This window comes from Geotrypetes seraphini, chromosome 2 (genome assembly GCF_902459505.1).
Source record: "Geotrypetes seraphini chromosome 2, aGeoSer1.1, whole genome shotgun sequence".
NCBI classification, from domain to species: Eukaryota; Metazoa; Chordata; class Amphibia; order Gymnophiona; family Dermophiidae; genus Geotrypetes; species Geotrypetes seraphini.
In genome coordinates, this window is record NC_047085.1 from 85,790,568 (window position 1) to 85,810,376 (window position 19,809).

The 19,809-nt window shown below is 41.3% G+C and overlaps 1 protein-coding gene across 1 annotated transcript in view; it reads right to left on the minus strand.

Moving 5' to 3' along the window:
- Positions 1-19,809, minus strand: part of E2F5 (E2F transcription factor 5) — a 113,512-nt gene that overhangs the window by 89,837 nt on the left and 3,866 nt on the right. Inside the window, exons 2-3 of the mRNA XM_033929392.1 lie at positions 10,349-10,458; positions 4,584-4,745 (exon numbers count right to left, since the gene is read on the minus strand). Of these exons, the coding sequence (XP_033785283.1) occupies positions 4,584-4,745; positions 10,349-10,458 (272 nt within the window). The remainder of the gene's footprint in view (positions 1-4,583; positions 4,746-10,348; positions 10,459-19,809) is intronic.

Consider the following 19,809-nt stretch of genomic DNA (forward strand, 5'->3'; position numbering starts at 1 on the left):
GAATAGCAGAAAAAATAAATAAATAAATAAGAAAAGGCCACGAAAGTGGTCTCTAGGGGCCACCATTGCCCCCCCCCCCCCCCCCAGGCCTTGCATGTGCAATAAAGAACACTGCAACAGAGTATACTTTTTCAAGGAGGTTACTTTTATATTTTTGAAAGCTATGCAACAATTTCATTCACTTGTAACAATCTCTGCTGTAATGCCTTACCTAGGAACAGCCCTGATGCAGTATGTGGAAAATGTTACCTGTGCTTTCTCTTGCCAGCCTACTGTGTTTAGGGAGCAGCCTCATTGCTTCATAAGTCTTGTTAGGTCAGAGGGTCAAAATGTTTGGGACCACAGCCCATTTGTACACAAATTCTCTTCAAATTCTACTGCCTACTATTTAAAGCCATAAATGGAGACAGCCCAGAATACTGGAATAATCGGCTAAATCAATCCTCCTCAACCAGACACAGGAGAACCCACACACCATTCACGTACCCGCCGACAAAAAACGTCAAATGAAAGAAACTAAGAATTTGAAGAGAATTTGTGTACAAATGGGCTGTGGTCCCAAACATTTTGACCCTCTGACCTAACAAGACTTATGAAGCAATGAGGCTGCTCCCTAAACACTGTAGGCTGGCAAGAGAAAGCACAGGTAACATTTTCCACATACTGCATCAGGGCTGTTCCTAGGTAAGGCATTACAGCAGAGATTGTTACAAGTGAATGAAATTGTTGCATAGCTTTCAAAAATATAAAAAGTAACCTCCTAGCTACTAGAGCTGCAAAACTGGACCACCAACTCTCCAACCTACTAATCACGACCACAGACTTCAAAACCTTCAAAAAAGAAACTAAAACCCTACTATTCAAAAAATACATTAAACTAAACTAGCACAACCAATTGCGCACCACCTGCAACACTCCCTGATCCTTTCATCTTAGTAAATTTCCAGACTACTTCTTATGTATCTCCAATTGACCTAATACCTCATATGTAATATGTAATAATGTAATCTGCCTTGAACCGCAAGGTAATGGCGGAATAGAAATCTCCCTTTTAGAACTTCATGCTTAGGCAGAAGCTTGAAAATGGCTATGATCACTGATTTCAGACATTTTAATGTCATTGCACTATATATATACACAGTACATTTCAAAGGAAAAAATATCATGGCTTGATATGATTATCCAATCCAAAATTGGCTAACACTCTTAATTCCCTATGGTGAGAATGTTTGGACTTGATTAGATATGAATAAAGAAAAAATTACCGTATTTGCCGGCGTATAAGACGACTTTTCAGTACCTTAAAATCCTCCCCAAAGTCGGGGGTCGTCTTATACGCCGGGTACTGTTTACATGCCCTTACTTTACATTAGAGAGCTGCACGGGGACGCCCCCTAGGGCCACGGGGATCCCGTGGGGACGCCCCCTAGGGTCACGGGGATCCCATGGGGACGCCCCCTAGGGTCGCGGGGCTCCTGCGGGGCTGGATGTACTCAGTCTTCTGGATGTACGCGGCTCTTCTTCTCCCTACCTTCTCTGCTTGCAGCACAGAGCCGAACGGAAGTCTTCCCGACGTCAGCGCTGACGTCGGAGGGGAGGGAGGGCTTAAACAAAGCTTAAACAAAGCCCTCCCTCCCTCCGATGTCAGCGCTGACGTCGGGAAGACTTCCGCTCGGCTCTGTGCTGCAGGCAGGGCAGATAAGGAGAAGGAGAGTAGCCTCGCGGTTCGAGTGGCTACCAAGGGAGAGGGGCAGCCCGCCCCGCCCCGGTTGCAGTACAGCCGGCCAGGTTCCCTTACTTTTGTGGCACTTCCCCGACCGACCGATAACAGCCCGGGTCCGACAATCCTCCCTGCCCTGTAGCCGTGAATCTAAATTACCTTCTTACAGCAGCTGTAAGAAGGTAATTTAGATTCGCGGTTAAGGGCAGGGAGGTTTGTCGGACCGGGGCTGTTGTCGGTCGGTCGGGGAAGTGCCACAAAAGTAAGGGGACCTGGCCGGCTGTGCTGCACCCGGGGGGGGGAGAAGGACACAAAGGAAATGAGGAAGAGAGAGTAGGGAGAAGACGCTGGCAGGGAAGAAGACAGATGCCAGACTATGGGGGGAGCAGAGAGAAGAAGATGGGTGCCACACCAATTTGGAAGGGGGAAGAAAGGGAGAGGCACAGTAACAGAGCAAATGGAAGATGCAGAAGGAAGAGAGATAGTGGATGGAAGGAATTGAATGAGAACATGAGGAAAGCAGAAACCAGGCAACAAAGGTAGGAAAATAATTCTATTTCTTTTTTTTTTTTTTTGCTTCAGGATAAAGTAGTATATTAGTTGTGTTGATAAAAATTTATAAACATTAGAGGCTCTGGTAGAAACCCATTTACAAAGTATGTATTCTTCCCAATTAATATTTTCAAATTAATAAAGTCTTTTTGCTTATTTGTAAATGGGTTTCTACCAGAGCCTTTAATTCAGTAGCATAATTAAATTAAATAACTATTTCTGAAGTTTATAGGGACGGGCGGGGACGGAGGGGATTCCTCGCGGGGACGGGTGGGGATGGAGGGGATTCCTCGCAGGGATGGGTGGGGACGGAGGGATTCCTCACGGGGACGGGTGGGTTTCCTCGTGGGGACGGGTGGGATTTCTGTCCCCGCGCAACTCTCTACTTTACATGCCTTAACATCTCCTTCCTTACCTCCTTACGGTGCTTACGGTACTAGTAAACCTGCCGGGACATCAGCGGGGCCATGGCGGGACATCAGTGTGACAAGGGTGCCAGCTCCTTCATCCTGCGCAGCGGGAAGCAGCGGCGCTCTGGTCCCACCCCTTTTCTCTTTACTATGTCTCTCGCACATGCGGCCGTGTGTGGAGTCTAGCCCTTAAGGAAGTTGCGGGGGCGAACAGGAGGCTTTTGAAGGCTTTTAAAGGGAAACTGTCATGCCAGAAAACTTGCTAGGGACTTGCCCGGCACTTGCTCTCTCCCTCTATGTGTTATCTTCCTTCTATCATTGACAGTTTCAGTTTGGTTAACAGTTTAGAAAACAAATAGCATGGCAGCTCCCATGGGTTTATTGTTCTATTCAGCTTTAGTGAATTAATTAAAATTGTTGAAATAAATTCTGATGTTCTTTTAAGTTTTATTTGTTGTGCAGAAGGTGTGCGGAAGAAGGGGTAGTCTTATACGGCGAGTATATAACAAACTCTATATTTTAACTGTAAAAGTTGGGGGGTCGTCTTATACGCCGGCAAATACGGTAATATAATGGACATCATTATGGGCCCATCAAACGATATAAACGAGGGACTATGGGCTCAGGCAGTCTCATAGATGACCAGCACCAGACAATAAGTCTAAATAAGAACTGCCATTTAGTCCAATTTTATGAAATTGATTAGTCAAAACACTGCATATAAGTCTAAAATAAACAAACATTCAGACCATTCGAGAAAAAGAATAAGAAAAATAAAGGCTTAATAAACTCCCAAAATCAATAATGTTCATCAAAAATTTGAAAGTGCAATGTGCGCACATAAAAATTCATGCTATGATTGTTCAGTGAAAAGTGCTATGCTTAGCTGAATCACTAATAATAAAACCCTAAGCGCGCATGCGCAGTCCTACCTGCGTGATCCCTGCCTCCGTGATCTGTAGCTCCGTGGCCAAGAAATGTTAAAGCGTGCGGCGCATGCGTGTTCGGCGTGTGAGCACGTTCGGAGCGTGCACGCATGGCAGTTTCCTGTATCCTGCGGCGGATACTATGCACCGGTTGCCCTTTCCACTGTATACAACACAACGTGATAAAAAAAAAGAAAAAGGTAGGTGGGAGAAGGGGCACGATAAACATACAGGCAGAAATAGAGACACACACACTGAAAGACAGGTAGGTGGAGTGAAAGACACACACAGAAGGACAGGAGGTCAAGGAGAGAGATAGAAAGAAAAAGAAAAAAAAAAAAAAAGACAGCAGCCAAGGAGAGAGAGAGACAGAAAGGAAGAAAGAAAGACAGCGGCCAAGGAGAGAGAGACAGAAAGAAAGACACACAGACCTATTCTAGCACCCGTTAATATAAAGGGCTTAAATACTAGTCCCATTAGAATTTCATAATATCCCTCAGTAATTAATTTTCAAAATTCATTAGAAACACTAGAAAAGTTCATTAAGAGATTTATAAACAGAATAAAAGTTCATTGAAATAATTCATTAAATGATTTTTATCAATGTGAGGTACTATGATTGTAACACTGTGCTTCTTTGATGCAGCATCAAAGATCATACTGTGACTAAGCACTGTCAAAGTGGAATATGGTAGAAGCGAAAAAAAGAAAAGAGAAAAAAAAAATTCCCATTGTAAATCTGAACTTTCACAATAAATGGTCTATAGACAACCTGATATGTTCCAGCCAAAAACAATAATATGATGCTTCATTTACTTTAACAAAACCTACTCCATATTCATACAGTCTCTGAAAACTTGCAGTGAACATATTAACGGTTTCTAAAATATACAAAATGGAATACTGCATTAGCAGGACCATAACATTTAATTCAGGCTAAACATTTTCTTTTAGAGAGAGAGAAAAAAAGGATATTGATTGTTGACAGAGTCATCCATAACATTTTTGATGCTTTGCTGAAGCCAATTTTTTTGCTGATCGAGCTGTTTTTCCTTTAATTCCAGCTCTTCAATTTCTGCTTTAAGATGTCTCAGTCTTTCTATGACCTCCTTAGTATTACAACCAGCACCTACACCTCTAAAAGAAAAACAAAAATCGTTTGTTGGGTCAAAAAACAAACAAACAAACCAAATTTACTTACCTGTAGCAGGTGTTCTCCGAGAAAAACCAAGCCAAAATATTCTCACAGCCAGGTAACATAGGTAATTTGACAAAGCTCAGCACAGAGCTGGCTAGCATAAAATATGCAGAAGCTTCTAGCAGCTCTGTATCTCACATGTGCAGATGCCTTCCCACCTGACACATGAGCACAGGTCCATCAGTCTAATATAGCTAAAAGAGTTCAACTCCAAGGGAAGGTGGGAGAGTATCTTATGGAATATTTTATTATCACAAATTCTAAACATCCTAGGAAAACTCATTCATTGTTTTCTTGCCCTTCTGTGAAAGGATGTAAATACAAGAAATTTCAGGAACGACTTCTTTTCAGGCAGCTTCATGGACTAGGGATTTAACTTATATATTTACACTCCCAACTTCATATCAACAATTTTGGCGTGCCTTAAAAATGTATCTTTTCAGGGAACACTTTGGAAGTTAGAAATTGGATGTCTATTCATTTGTATTATTAGTCTTTGTGAACCACATAGAATTTAATGGTATTTGCGGTATACAAGTGAGTTTTATGTTATGTATGTTATGTTATGTGAGAATTTCAAGGCCAGCAAGCTGAACACACACCTGCTACAGGTAACATCACACTCTCCAAGGACAAGCAGGCACCCTTTTCTCACAGCTGGGAATCCCTAACTACCAGGCTCACTGAAAACAATAAGGTTAAGACAATAGGGACTTGAAACATTGAGTCATATTAGTAATTTACTTTAGAAATAAATCAAATCTAACAGAAATCTAACAGCCTGGAACAGAACAGAACAGAAAAATGGGCCCAGGAGGATAGAGTTGGATTCTAGACACCAAACAAATTTTACAGGATTGTCTGACTGAACCCAGATGTCACGTTGGGAATTCTGTTCAAGAGAGTAATGAGATGTGAATGTGTGGACAGATGACCATGTACCAGCTTTAACTATCTCCTCTATAGAGGCTGATTTTAAGTAGGCTCCGACATTATAAACCTTGACATCACCCACAAGAGTCGGCCATGCTGCTAGCCAACTGGCGATTGTGTTTGTGGTTATGGCTGCCTCCAATCGATTTGGGTCAAAAAAACAAAAAAACTGAATGGATTATATGACAGTGGTCTTCATTGCAAGGCTCGCAAGCCAATGGCAGCCCTCCAAGACCTCTGGGGTAACCTGTAGAGCCTGTCCAGAATATCATCCCCCTCCCCCCTGCGTGAATAATTTAACTTGAGGCTTTTTCTCCACCCTTCTGGTAAATGTGGATCTCCTAGGTAAAACCCACTACTGTTGAATAACATTTTGAAAACTAATAAAATGTAAACATCTCTTATATACTAAACTAAAACTTAGTTCAACCGAAAGGAGTTCAACACAGTTAACAATAGCAAAAACATAATACAAAAACACCAAAAAAGGAAATAAGCTAAAATTGTTAGTTTTCAAAATGTTTAGCAAACAAGAGAGTTTTCAGGGCTTTCTGGAATAAAACAAAAAGGGTCTAAACTTATTAGTGCAAGCAGTAAATTATTCCAGAGCTCTCCTCTCTCCCACCTTTCCTCCAAAGTATACAGATTGAAATCTTTAAGTCTGTCCCCATACACCTTATGACAAAGGCCACGCACCATTTTAGTAGACTTCTCTACACCGACTCCATCTTTATCTCTTTTTGAAGGTGCAGCCTCCAGAATTGTACACAATATTCTAAATGAGGTCTCACCAAAGTCTTATACAGGGGCATCAATATTTCCTTTTTCCTACTGGCCATACCTCTCTATGCACCCTAGCATCCTTCTAGCTTTCACCATCACCTTTTCAACCTGTTTGGCCACCTTAAGACCCTCACATACAATCACACTCAAGCCGCTCTTCTGTCAAATTCTTCACGCCCTAAACTGTTCCATTCCCTCAGGGTTTTTCAGGCCAAATGCATGACCTTGCATTTCTTAGCATTCAATTTTAGCTGCCAAATTTCAGACCATTCTCCAACCTTCGCCAGGTCTTTTTCATGTTATTCACACCATCCTGGGTGTCTACTGCAGATCTTGGTATAATCGACAGCCTTTCAGCAATATCATTTATAAAAATGTTAAAAAGAACAGGCCCAAGAACAGAACCTTGAGGCACACCACTGGTAACATCCCTTTCCTCAGAGTGATCTACACTGATCACTACCCTCCATCGCCTTCCACTCAACCAGTTTTTGACCCAGCTTGTCACTTTGGGATCCATCCCGAGGGCACTCAGTTTATTTATTAGATGTTTGTGTTGAACACTGTCAAAGGCTTTGCTAAAATCTAAATGTACCACATGTAGAGCACTCCCTCTTATCCAATTCTCTGGTCACCCAGTCAAAGAAATTGATCAGATTTGTCTGACAAGACTTACCTCTGGTGAATCCATATTGTCTCTGGTCCTGTAATCCACAGGATTCCAGAAACTTCATCATTCTCTGTTTTAAAGTGTTTCCATTAATTTGTTTACCACAGAAGTCAGACATACCGGCCTGTAATTTTCTACTTCTTCCTTACTTCCAATTTTGTGGAGAGGGACCACATCCGCCTTTCTCCAGTCCTCCGGTACCACTCCCGACTCTTAGAGACTCATTGAAAAGGTCAGTCAGCCAGAGCCACCAGAACTTCCCTAAGTTCCTTCAGCACCCCTTGGATGTACACCATTCAGCACCATCGCTTTGTTTACTTTTATTTTAGCTCCTCACGAACACAACCCTCTGAAAATCATTCAGGGTCTACCACTTCTCCATCCCTATTCACATGTGTCTTCTGCGGTCCCAATCCCAACGCTTCAACCGTGAACACAGAACAGAAATATTTGTTAAGCAATTCAGCCTTTTCTTTATCAGCTTCTACATATTTCTTCCTTTTGAGTCTCACAATGCCACTTTTGCACTTCTTCCTATAACTAATATCTAAAAAACAAAAAATGTTTTGTGTCCCTGTTTTACTATGTCAGCTATTTTTACTTCCATTTTCATCTTTGCTTTCCTGACTCACAACCAGCCTTCTCAAACTTTTCCAGATATTTTTGCTTGTCTTCCACTCTGTGATCTTTTGTGGTTTATAAAAGTCAACTTTTTTCCTTACCTTCTCAGCTACTACTTTTGAGAACCAAATCGGCCTTCTTTTCCTCTTAGTTTTACTTGCATCACAAAAAGGTTTGTCGCTCTTGCAATTACTCCTTTCATTTTTGCACACTGCATTTCCACTCCTTCCAGACATTCATACCCAGACAACAATTATTTGATGTAATCCCCCATCTGAACAAAGTTAGTTGGGTTTTTTTTTAGTCTAGAACCTTTGCTTTGAATGAGCCCTCTCTATATCCATCTTAATATTAACCCGTACCATGTAGTCATCACTGGATGCCAGATTATCACCTACTAACATCAGAAACACTTTCCCCGTTTTTAAGTCCAGTATGACCCCATCCCATGTGGGTTCCATTACAAACTGCTGGAACAGTTCTTCTTGAAAAAGAATCCAGGACCTCCCTACTTCTAGAAGACCCTGCAATAGGGACACCCCGATCAACATCCAGTATGTTAAAATCACCTAAACTAAACTAAACCTTAAGTTTATATACCGCATCATCTCCACGAATGTTGTGGAGCTTGGCACGGTTTACAAGAACTTAAAATATAGGAAGAGAAGGAAAAAAAAGGTTTACCTGAACTTATATATAGAAGAGAAGAGTAAGGGGGGACAGAATTACATTTTAGTGAAAAGCCAGGTTTTCAGTTGCTTGCGGAATAATTGGAGGGAGCCCAGGTTCCGCAGCGGGGTAGTAAGGTCGTTCCAAAGACCTGTGATTCTGAAGAGAAGGGATTTTCCCAGTTTGCCTGCATAGCGAATACCGTGTAGAAAGGGGAAGGATAATTTATACTTTTGGGCGGGTCTGGTAGAATCAGGACTCGAGGAGTTATAAGATAGTGGGATTAAAGGAGGAAGGATGCCGTAAATGATCTTAAAAGCCAGGCAGGAGCATTTGAAATGGATTAAAGAAATCACTGGGAGCCAGTGAAGTTTGGCTAGGAGTGGGGAGACATGGTCAGACTTGCGTTTTGCAAAGATCAACTTGGCTTCAGTATTCTGGACTAGCTGGAGTCTTTGAAGACTTTTTTTGATAGGCTTAAGTAGATGGCATTGCAGTAGCCTAATTTGGAGAGGATGATGAATTGGACAAGGACGGCAAAATGTTGTTGGCGAAAATAGGATCTTATTTTCCTCAGCATGTGGAAGCTGAAAAAGCATGATTTAGCCAAGGAGTTGAGGTGGTCATTGAGGGAGAGAGAAGAATCGATAATGATGCCAAGGACCTTTCTTGAGAACTCAAGCTGCAGTGCAGCGCCTGAGGGTAGTGCGAAGAGGGTGGGCAGGTGTTCTAATTTTGGGCTGAGCCAGAGTAATTTTGTTTTTGATTCATTCAATTTCATCTGTACCGAGAAGGACCAGGAATGGAGTCTCAATATGCAAGCTGTAATGTTCTCGTGGAGGTTGGTGAGATTCTGGTCTGTCTCAAGGAAGACAAGGATGTCATCAGCGTATGTGTAGAATGTTTCAAGGGGGGATAATTGGAGGAGTTTCACCTATTAGTAAAACTTCCCCTTTTTTAGATATATTCTGAATGTCTACTATTAAATCTCCATTACATTATGCTCATGTTGTCAGTGTTGGAAAATTGTTAGGATATGAACTCATTTTGTTTTACTATATGTTATATCTGCACTACATGAAAATTTAAGGCAGGGACATGTCAGCCTGTGCAAGCTCTTTGGTGAACAAGTTTTTGTTTGAAGTGCTTGAAATGTTTAACATTTGTACTTATTTTGAAATATACAGTATATAGGGGGTTTTTCACTCCAGACTAATCTGGACAATAAATATGACAATTAAGATGTAGGTCCATCTAATTTGTATACTTACAGGATTAAAAAAGGTAAGAATAGGCATGAAACAATAGATAAGGTATTTAAAAAAAATCTGAGGCCAAGAAAGCATATATATTGAGTGTTAATGCAAATGAAAAAAAATGCAAATATTGTATAAACAGAAATGCTCATGTCATAGATAAGATATGTAATATGAACAAGCTCAAGTCACCCAGATCTACTGCAAACATTCTACTGCCTCTTTTACAAACCCGTGCTAGCGGCTGCCGTGTGGCAACAACCCCAAAGACCTTTAAATCTCTATGGGCTTCGGGGCCGTTAGCGTGGCTTTGTAAAAGAGGCCCTAGGTATTAGAGCAGTAACATGAATTCCCTCTCTCCTGAATGTTGTGAACATGACCAATTCCTTCATCTGGTTGTCTGCAATGCAATGCTACTAAGCCATTAGGTCAGAAAATACACACATCTTCTTAAGATTGCACAAGTGCCCAGCTCACCACATCTTCTTAACATCAAATACAAGTGCCCAGCTCACCACTTATTATTGCCAGACAATCCTAAAACTGAGGGGGACATGAAGGAAAGAACAAAGAAGCCAGATATGCTCTTATGAAATTTAAATAAGCTTACTTCCATTGGACACTGTTTTTTGACTTTTTTTCAATTAATTCAATTCCTTCCAAAACATTGGTGATGTCATAAATCCTCCTTTTTTGTCTCACTGCAAGAGTATCAGCAGCCTGAAAAATATGAAACATGTGATAATTTGTATAAAAACATGTTAGTCAATGTTAGATGCCTTTGATGAACCAAAAAATTGAACACTCAAATACTATTACTACTTCCATCTTATTATGGAGTGGAAGTATAGAATACAACATAATGGATGAATTTGGCTTACTTTATACTGTCAGTCCCACTGTCATACCGTGGTACAAGCTTATCGTAGTGATAGGGTGGATCGAATTGGTGGAGACGTAGCATTTTATGTTAAGGTAGACCTTCAATCGAACGGACTGAAAATTCTACAAGAGCAGAAACACACCTTGAAATCCCTATGGGTAGAAATTAGTGCCAACAGGTAAAAGAACACCTCACCTTGGGGTATAGACTAGCAAGCAAAAAAGACAAGCGAGGTATCTTTTCAACCAATGATATAATCTTTATTGAGAAGAAAATAATAGACCCAACAAATCGGATCCCTGTTTCAGCATATGGGAACGCCTTCCTCAGGGGACACGTGTTTGCTGAAAGTCACAAAGGATTGAAAACGCCGAAACAGGGATCCTTGTTGGGACTTATTTTCTTCTCAATAAAGATTATACCATTGGTTGAAAAGACACCTGCCTTGCCTTTTTTGCTTGCTAGAAATTAGTGCTGCCTGATTCAGGAAAAAAAAAATTTCTATTCGATTCAGCCTATTGAATCGATTTTTCGATTTGATTTTCCCACCCATTGGGTGTTTTTTTCAAACATCCTGGTGGGTTTATTTTATAGCCTCTTCACCCTCTTTGCCCTCTCCTACCCACACTAGCGCTGTGGTGTAAACAAAATAAACAAAAAAGACTTTTCCTCTCTCTATTAAATTCTAGCTCACGTTTGCTGTCTAATACCAACTCTCTGATCAACTTCTCTCTCTTTCTGTTCCTTCCCTCCCTAAATTCCACAACTCCAGCCAATCTGCATCTGTAGCCATTGAAAACTATGATCAAACTTGATTCTTGCTACTAAGGTCTCCAAGGGAATCTCTGATTCCAGCCTGAGAACTTCTTACTGCAGTAGCTGGGTAGGGAAGTTTAGGAGCCACTTAAGAGTCTCCCCCTCCCTTTCAATCAAGTTTTTATTCAGAAAAGGTATACATCAATGAACAATACATCATTTATTTATACACCCATTCCTTAACCTATCTACTGTAAAAGATTTTTGCCGACTCTTTGGATTCTTTAACAGACCAATTTTCCTTTCCTGCCCCACTCCATTCTTGCCATTAGGGTAAAGTGAGGCTCTGATTTTGGTGCATCTAGTACTATTTTGTAGGTTGTGTGGAGTCTGCTTTGGTGGTGCCTCGTGGTGGAAATCAAATGAAGGGCAGCTACAGCCTTCCTTCTAGCTCGATTGTTTTCGGTTCGCATCCTCTGGTCAATGCGCGAGTGACGCTTTCGGTTCAGCTTTTGGAAAGACAGGAAGTGTCCGTAGCTTTTGTTTTGCCTGAAAAAGAGGAGACAGACCCGCGCTTCCTGTGAGCATTTGAAAAGGGCCCTCAGCGTGACCTGAACATGAGTCTCTCTGACGTATGGGACTGTTTTCAGGTTTGGTTGCTTTGAATGCTGATTTAATGACCAATAAACTAATAGCTATAAAACATGTGTTAAAATAACATATGTGCAGACTTTGTTCAGTCTATTTGTAGAAGGCAGGGTGGTGGGAGGGGGCTGGAGAAACTGCATGGAGGGAGGGGGGCTGAAGAAACAGGGATTGGTCACCGAATCGACGAGGCTGATTTTTTTTTAAAAATGAATCGATTCGAATTGATTCACCCAAAGTGAATCGGTGAATCGGGCAGTACTAGTAGAAATTCCATGTGTAAGGGTGAAAAGGATAGTGATAGGAATGCATTGCCGTCTGCCTGACCAGGATGAACGGACAGATGTTGAAATGTTATCAGAAATTAGGGAGGCTAACAAACTGGGTAATAATAATAAATGGGTGATTTCAACTACCACTTAATACACAAAATATTTTATCCCCATCTGCTAAGGTGGAAAACAGGCAGCAAACAAACCATGGTGGAGAAAGACCTCACACTTGTCAAGAAGCTCATCAAAACTGCAAATAATGCAAAGCGAATAAGCCCTTAGTTGATCATAGGTCATAAACTCCACCAATAAGCCTGTAGTAATCCAAGTTTCCATCATCATAGGTCATAAACTCCACCAATAAGCCTGTAGTAATCCAAGTTTCCATCATCATAGGTCATAAACTCCACCAATAAGCCTGTAGTAATCCAAGTTTCCATCATCATAGGTCATAAACTCCACCAATAAGCCTGTAGTAATCCAAGTTTCCATCCAACAGCAGGAACCACAAAAAGTAGAAAAGTTCATCAATTAAATAAGATATAAAGCAATGATCTAGGAAGGCAACTACTGCATATAACTCCAGTCCTTATGATGTATATATCCAAATCAGCTAGGCAAATGCAACATCTAAATACATGGCATAATTTCAAGAATTTAGCTCACATAGAAGATCAGATCCAAAGCTGAAGAAACAATCAAAAGGGGCCGTTTGTCAAATTCAGTTATTGTTGTCCATTCCACAGATGTCGAGCCCATAATGAGTACTTGTAATCCCTATGGGATTACCCGTTTCGCTTGCACATCTTCAGGGGGGGTAAACAAAAACCAAAGTAGCATATTTGCTTGAGATATGCTATTTTGTTTCACCCCTGAAGAAGACACCTGACCTGCACCTCGCTCCACTCCTGCTTCCCACTAGTCTCATCCTTAAACCACTCCCTCCCCCCCAGCACAACTTCTCTCTCCAGCACTCTATCTGGACCACTCCAAAGTCAGGTATGGCTCCAAGTCTCCCCCGTCCCCAGTATCTTTTCTGGTGCTGCAATTTCAAAACTTTGGGTAGCCGGCAGCATTAGCAACAGGATCCTGCTAACATTAGCCTGACCCATAAGTCTTCACTCTGCAGCACTTTCTGTTCCTGTGTAGGTAGGAACAGAAAGGCTTCTGGGACAGGCCCACGGCAGCAGGATCCTGTTGCTAATGCTGCTGGCTTCCCAAAACTTTATGAAACTGCAGCATCGGGAGGGAGGTACTAGGGTAAGGGGAGACAACTCTAGGATGGGGGCTGGACTGGAGAAAGTCCAAAACCCAGATAAACTCCCTCCAATCCAGGAAATCATATGGACACCAAGACAGTTCTCTAAAAAGTAGACATGTACAGGTAAATCCAGACGTCTGGTAACCCTATCCTTGGGACAAGAATTAATTTCAAATTTTAATTTTATTCTTATGTATTATGCACCATTGTTGAATTATGTTTTATCAGGTATGTGTGACTCACAAATGGAAGATTAGATTAGAAAATGTATTCTCCACCCAGGCAAATCCAGATGAGTTTTTAATCACTCCTTCCAGCAAGCAGGGGAAAAGACATCTTGCCTTCACTATATAAGCCTGTATAGCAGTAAAATATTTCTGATTCCCCAACTTCTCTATTGCCACATCTCCCCAAGAGCATCTGACTTCTACCACCTTGTCAGAACTCACTTTGGTCCTTATAAGCATTATGTTATTTTAGCACTGACTGGACCCTTAGGGATAGGTTTCTAGACTGCTCTGGAAGAATTCAAAGCAAGAAATTATCAGCATAATTAAACCTTCTCCTCCCCATTTCAATGATTTTCAGGAGAAATCTAGGTGAAGCAACATGTGTGTCATTTCAGGAATGTTCCCCACAGAAGGAGATATTCAGCAAATCTATGCTGAAAGACAGAAGAGAACATGCACAAAAAAGCGAGGATTTGCAGCAAACCAAATAACAGAGCCTTCTCTGCTTCTGTCAGCAGAGGGTTAAAGGCTTGACTACAGATCTGTTTAAACTAGACTACCATAAAAGCATACAGTGAAAGAAAATTACACCCAGGGTTGCCAAAGAATAATCCAAATCATAGTTACCAGATGCCATGGTCCACCTTAAGAGTTAGCGCCCAAGAAAAAGATCTGGGTATCATTGAAGACAATACAATGATACCTTCCGCCCAATGTGTGGCAGTGGCCAAAAAAGCAAACAAAATGCTAGGAATTATTTAAAAAAGGGATAGTTAACAAGGCTAAGAATGTTATAATGCCTCTCTATTGCTCCATAGTGTGACCTCACCTGGAGTATTGCGTTCAATTCTGGTCACCTTATCTCAAGATATAGCAAAAAACTAGAAAAGTTTCAAAGGAGAGCAACCAAGATGATAAAGGGGATGGAACTCCTCTCGTATGAGGAAAGACTAAAAAGGTTAGGGCTCTTTACCTTGGAAAAGAGACAGCTAAGGGGAAATAAGACTGAAGTCTACAAAATCCTAAGTGGTGTAGAATGGGTACAAGTGGATCAATGTTTTACTCCATGAAAAATTACAAAAACTAGAGGACACTTGAAGTTATAAGAAAATAATTTTAAACCAATAGAAGGAAATATATTTTTACTCTGAGAATTGTTAAGCTCTGGAGAATGTTGCCAGAGGTTGTGGCAAGAGAAGTTAAAGTAGCTACCTTTAAGAAAAGGTTTGGGCAATTTCCTGGAGAACAGTCCATAATCTGTTATTGAGACAGACATGGGGGAAGCCACTGCTTGACCTGGATCTGTAGCATGGAATGTTGCTACTATTTGGGATTTTGCCAGGTACTAGTGACATGATTGTCCATAGTGAAGATAAGCTACTGGGCTAAATGGACCATTGGTCTGACTCAATAAGGCTAGTCTTATGTTCTTAAATCAGAAGGCTTATAAGAACAATATGATGCACATTCCCCTCCTCTCATGCTTCCCTTTTATGCTCCTTTTCTCTCTATGGGCTCCTTTTACTAAACTGCGTTAGTGGTTTTAGCATGCGCGTGCTAGATGCTAACACCTCCATTGAGCTGGCGTTAGTTTTTGGCGTGGAGCACAGAGTTAGCGTGCGCTAATAATGCTAACGCACCTTAGTAAAAGGAACCCTATATTGTAGCTCATTCCCCCCTTTTCCTTCTGTGGACATACATCTCTTCTGTTTGTTTCATGTACTAATCTACCCTCGTAATGTTTTTCCCACTAATTTAGTTATTTTATTTTAAATTTTAATGTACCTTACATACTATTTTAATTGATGTACACTGCCTGAAAGTCTGATTAGGCAGTATAAAATTTTTAAAAATAAACTTGAAACTTGATTAAACTGATGGGAACTCACGTGCCCTGTTTCCATATAAACATATACCAGCTGGATATCAAAAGTGAAAAATTTACTCTTGCCTGATAATTTCTATTCCTTAAATTCTGGCAGACTAGTCCAGACAAATGAGCTATAATCTCCTTACTAGCAGATGCAGGCAGATGAAAAAAAACCCTGAAGATTAACAGAATTATCTGTATAACAGGTGAGACAACCAGGACCCAAAAAGTTAACAGCAGAAACCTGGGTGGGTTTGATTTAAATTACATTTTAAATCACTAGAAAAAATAAATAAATTTTGAAATGCTGGGACACTTGTATGCAGGAGGGAAGGGTTCCATTGAGAGCACACAAGATATTCTGACATTATTACTAAGCACTAGATTTCTTGGAAGCTGCCACACTTCAGATGGTTCCCACAGTGGGACCTTCCAAAATGCCACATCTTGTTTAATCATCATCTCAGAACAACTGTTGGACATATTTAGTTTTCTTTTACCCTCAATTGTTATTTTTTGCAAAAATATTAAATGTTTAGCCTCTGTGTTGGTGCTATCCCGTCAAAAATGGGAAGTGACTTCAGAGAGGGGTGTGATTGGCATCAGCATTGGCAGAATGTATAGCAGTACGACTTTATGGAAGGTCCCATAGCATCTCTCCACTTTAGGGCAGCTGCTGTATATCACAGAAAATAGTAGCAGAGGAAACAGGGCAGAAAACAGGTGTGATATGCTTGTCAGAACGGAGGAGGGGGGGTGTACTGGGATGCCAGACACAGGCTGCTGAGTCAGATGATGAATTAAGATGGGGAAGATAATAGCATATAGAGGGAGAATGACAAACTAATATTTCTAAATAGGACCTAGCTAATTTTAAAGCTATGTTATCTTTTATTTAACCAAGGCAATATTATGTCAAACATTTAAAATGTTTAAACTTAAAAAGCTGCATCATAGAAAGCGAAACGAATTGAAAAATCGATTCAGTTGGCTAAATCGAATCGAAATTTTTTTTCCTGAATCGGACAGCACTAGTATACACCATTGCAGTGTTTTCCCTAGAAATTTTTTCCAGCCGGGTGGCACAAAAAAGTAGCCGGGTGGGATGGGGAAAATTTAAAGGGTGGGATGGGGAAAATTTTACTAAGGTGTGCTAGCCATTTTAATGCACGTTAAATGCTAAACGTGTCCATTATAGTTTATGGATATGTTAGCGTTTAGTGTGCGCTAAAATGGCTAGCGCGTCTTAGTTAAAAGATCCCTAAATGTGCACTATTTTTATTAGTTAATTGTTATTAATTATTTTCCAATGCTCAATATGACTTTCTTTTTTAAGGTTTGACACTTAGGCAGTGTTCCAGTAGCATTTAAGCCACCCTTGATAAAAAGTAATGCAGCTCCTCTTATTCCAAATAACTAATGACCAGTATCAAACCTTCCATTTCTTTCAAAACTATCGTACTTGAGAATGTGGTATTCAACCAACTTCAAACTCATGCTGAATCAGTTAATGCTTTGCATCCCCGGCAATCTGTGTTTTAAAACATAGCACAGAGACAATAGTTTCTGCCTTAGGGCTCCCTATACAAAACTGCGATAGCAATTCTGCCACAGCAAAAGCACTGAAGCCCATAGGAATTGGATGGACTTTGGTGCATTTGCCATGGGAGAATCACTACTGTGGCTTTGTAAAAGGGACCCTTACTGAGTGAACTCGATACTAGTCATCTAGAGACCAATGTTTCCCAACTTCTTCATTTTTCATGTACACACAATATAATCTTATTAATTCATAATGGTTACCACAAAATTTAAAAAAAAAAAACCCCACAAAACATACTGTATGCAGAGAAAATGTTAATTATTTATATTTGTTTTATTTTTCAAAGTGGTCAAGGCAGATGACTTTAAAATATGCAATGTCACCTCAGTAACAACTATAGAAAAGTAGACAAATATAGTGCAAAATATAGACAACAGATTATAAATTCTCAAAACTGACACATTTCGATCACTAAATTGAAAATAAAATCTGTCTTTCTTCTGCTTACAACAAACCGCCCCATCCCATGTCCAGCATTTGTTCTCCTTTCTTCCAGGTGTTTCTCTACCTCTCTCTCTCTCTCTCCCTTCCTCCCTCCCTGGTACAGAATCTTTCCACCTCTCTGCAATCTCTCTCCCTCTTCCCTCTATACACCCCCAAGTCCAAAATCTGCCCCCCTCTCTTCTGCCTCCCCTTTGTTTCTGGTTTTTCCCTCTCTCTATCTTCCTTCTGCTAACATTTTGAGTCCTCCCACCTTTGATCCAGGTCTTTCTGTCTCTCGCTCTCTTTGTCTTCCCCCTCCCCAGGGCCTGGCATCTCTCTCTCCTCGGTTCAGGGTGTTTCTCCTCTCCACCCTCTCTAGTCCAGCATCTGCCCTGTCTTCCCTCTCCCTTTTGATTCAAGTCTGCTTTCCCGCCACTCCTCAAGGTCCTTTTCTGTCCCCGCCCCCAGTGTCCAGATCCAGGGTCTCTATGAGTTTTCCATTTGGTAGCTTTTGACTGATTTGCTCAGCATATTGGGGGGTGCTATACTCACAATCACAGTAGTCTCTCTTATACACCAGTAAATGCAAAAGGGTTAATCACTTGCCCCAATCCCGTTTCACAATGTATCAGGTAGAATTGTGCTTTTTTGTCAAATCCAGTTTAATGGTTGGAAGATGAACATTCCTTACATAGCCATCTTCCTGGTGCATTTCCCGTTCTCTACTTTGGGATTCATAACTGTTAATGCAGAAGCTAATTGTGCCCTCCAGAATGCTGAATCCTAATGATATTACTGAAACTTGAAAATCTGTTTTGCTGGGCTTCTTCTGTTTAAAGTAAACCTGCCTGATATAACTTTGATATTGCAGCCTGCCACCCACCAGGGCATTCACCTCTGCTGCTTCCCCGCCCCTACTCCTTCCCCTGATGTTGCAGCTGCTGCCCACTGGGGCCCTCGCAATGGGCGGGACCTTACCTCCGCTGCTTACCCTCCCCTTCTCCTTCACCCGACGGTGAATAGTGTTCCAGGCCGCGCGCCAACCCTCTTTCCCGCCCCTACTCCACCGTGAGCAGGGAGGGGTAATTTGCATAGCATTCGAGACTGTGCACCACAAACGCTATGTAAATTACTCCTCCCTGTTTATGGTGAAGGAGTAGAAGCGGGGAAGAGGGTTGGCGCGTGGCCTGGAACGCTATGCAAATTACCCCTCCCTGCTCACGGTGAAGGAGTAGGGGCAGGAAAGAGGATTGGCGCGCGGATTCGATGCTGGTGGTGGGATTAGCAGGGCTGCTTGTAGATCTGTGGATGCAAGATGACAGCCGGGCGCTCCCCTAAATTAGCTGGGCGGAGCACCCAGCTAAAACACGCTAGGGAGAACACTGCCTCTGTGTAAAGTTTGGAAAATCAAACTATTTTTTGAAAGCTAAGTGATCTGAGAATTAAAAGTCTAAACTTTAAGAGCAATCTCTTGTCTTGGAATTCTGAGACGTTCTGTGGTGCAGAGCTGTTTCCAGTTAGTATTCCTGATATACCGGCAGACTCTGAGGGACCATGAGGTAATTAATGAAGAGTTTCATTATTTCTGAATCAAATATATTTGGATATTCAGATATAGCCGAGGTGTGTGTGTTGAAATTCTATGAGCTGATTTCATATCAGAAACATTTTAGGGGGGGGGGGTCTTCTGAGAGGGTCAGCTTAGGGATAAAAGTTATCTGTTCTTTTGTACATGTAATTAGAAATACATGGCCTTAGCATAAGAAGACACCGACTGTATTCATCTAGGGAGGTTAGGGTTATACTTAACGTAACCATTTATTTTTTTCCTCAAAACGGGACAAGTATTCTTGCTTAAAGCTCCGCCCCAGACCCTGACATTCTTACTTAGAAAAGTTTCTCATGCATGGTTCAGCAAGTCTATCAGGAAAGGATTAATAGCAGATCATCCACTTGGAACATGGGTGTTTACAATGGCCATAAGCACGACTTAAAAAATTCACCTACACAGTATTTCGCTATAAAATACAAAAGAGCTCTGGCCCACATGATCAAGGCTAGGTCAGAGCTGCAGTTTTATATCGAAACGGACGGTGTCACTATTTTAACTCTACCTAGAAACAGGTCA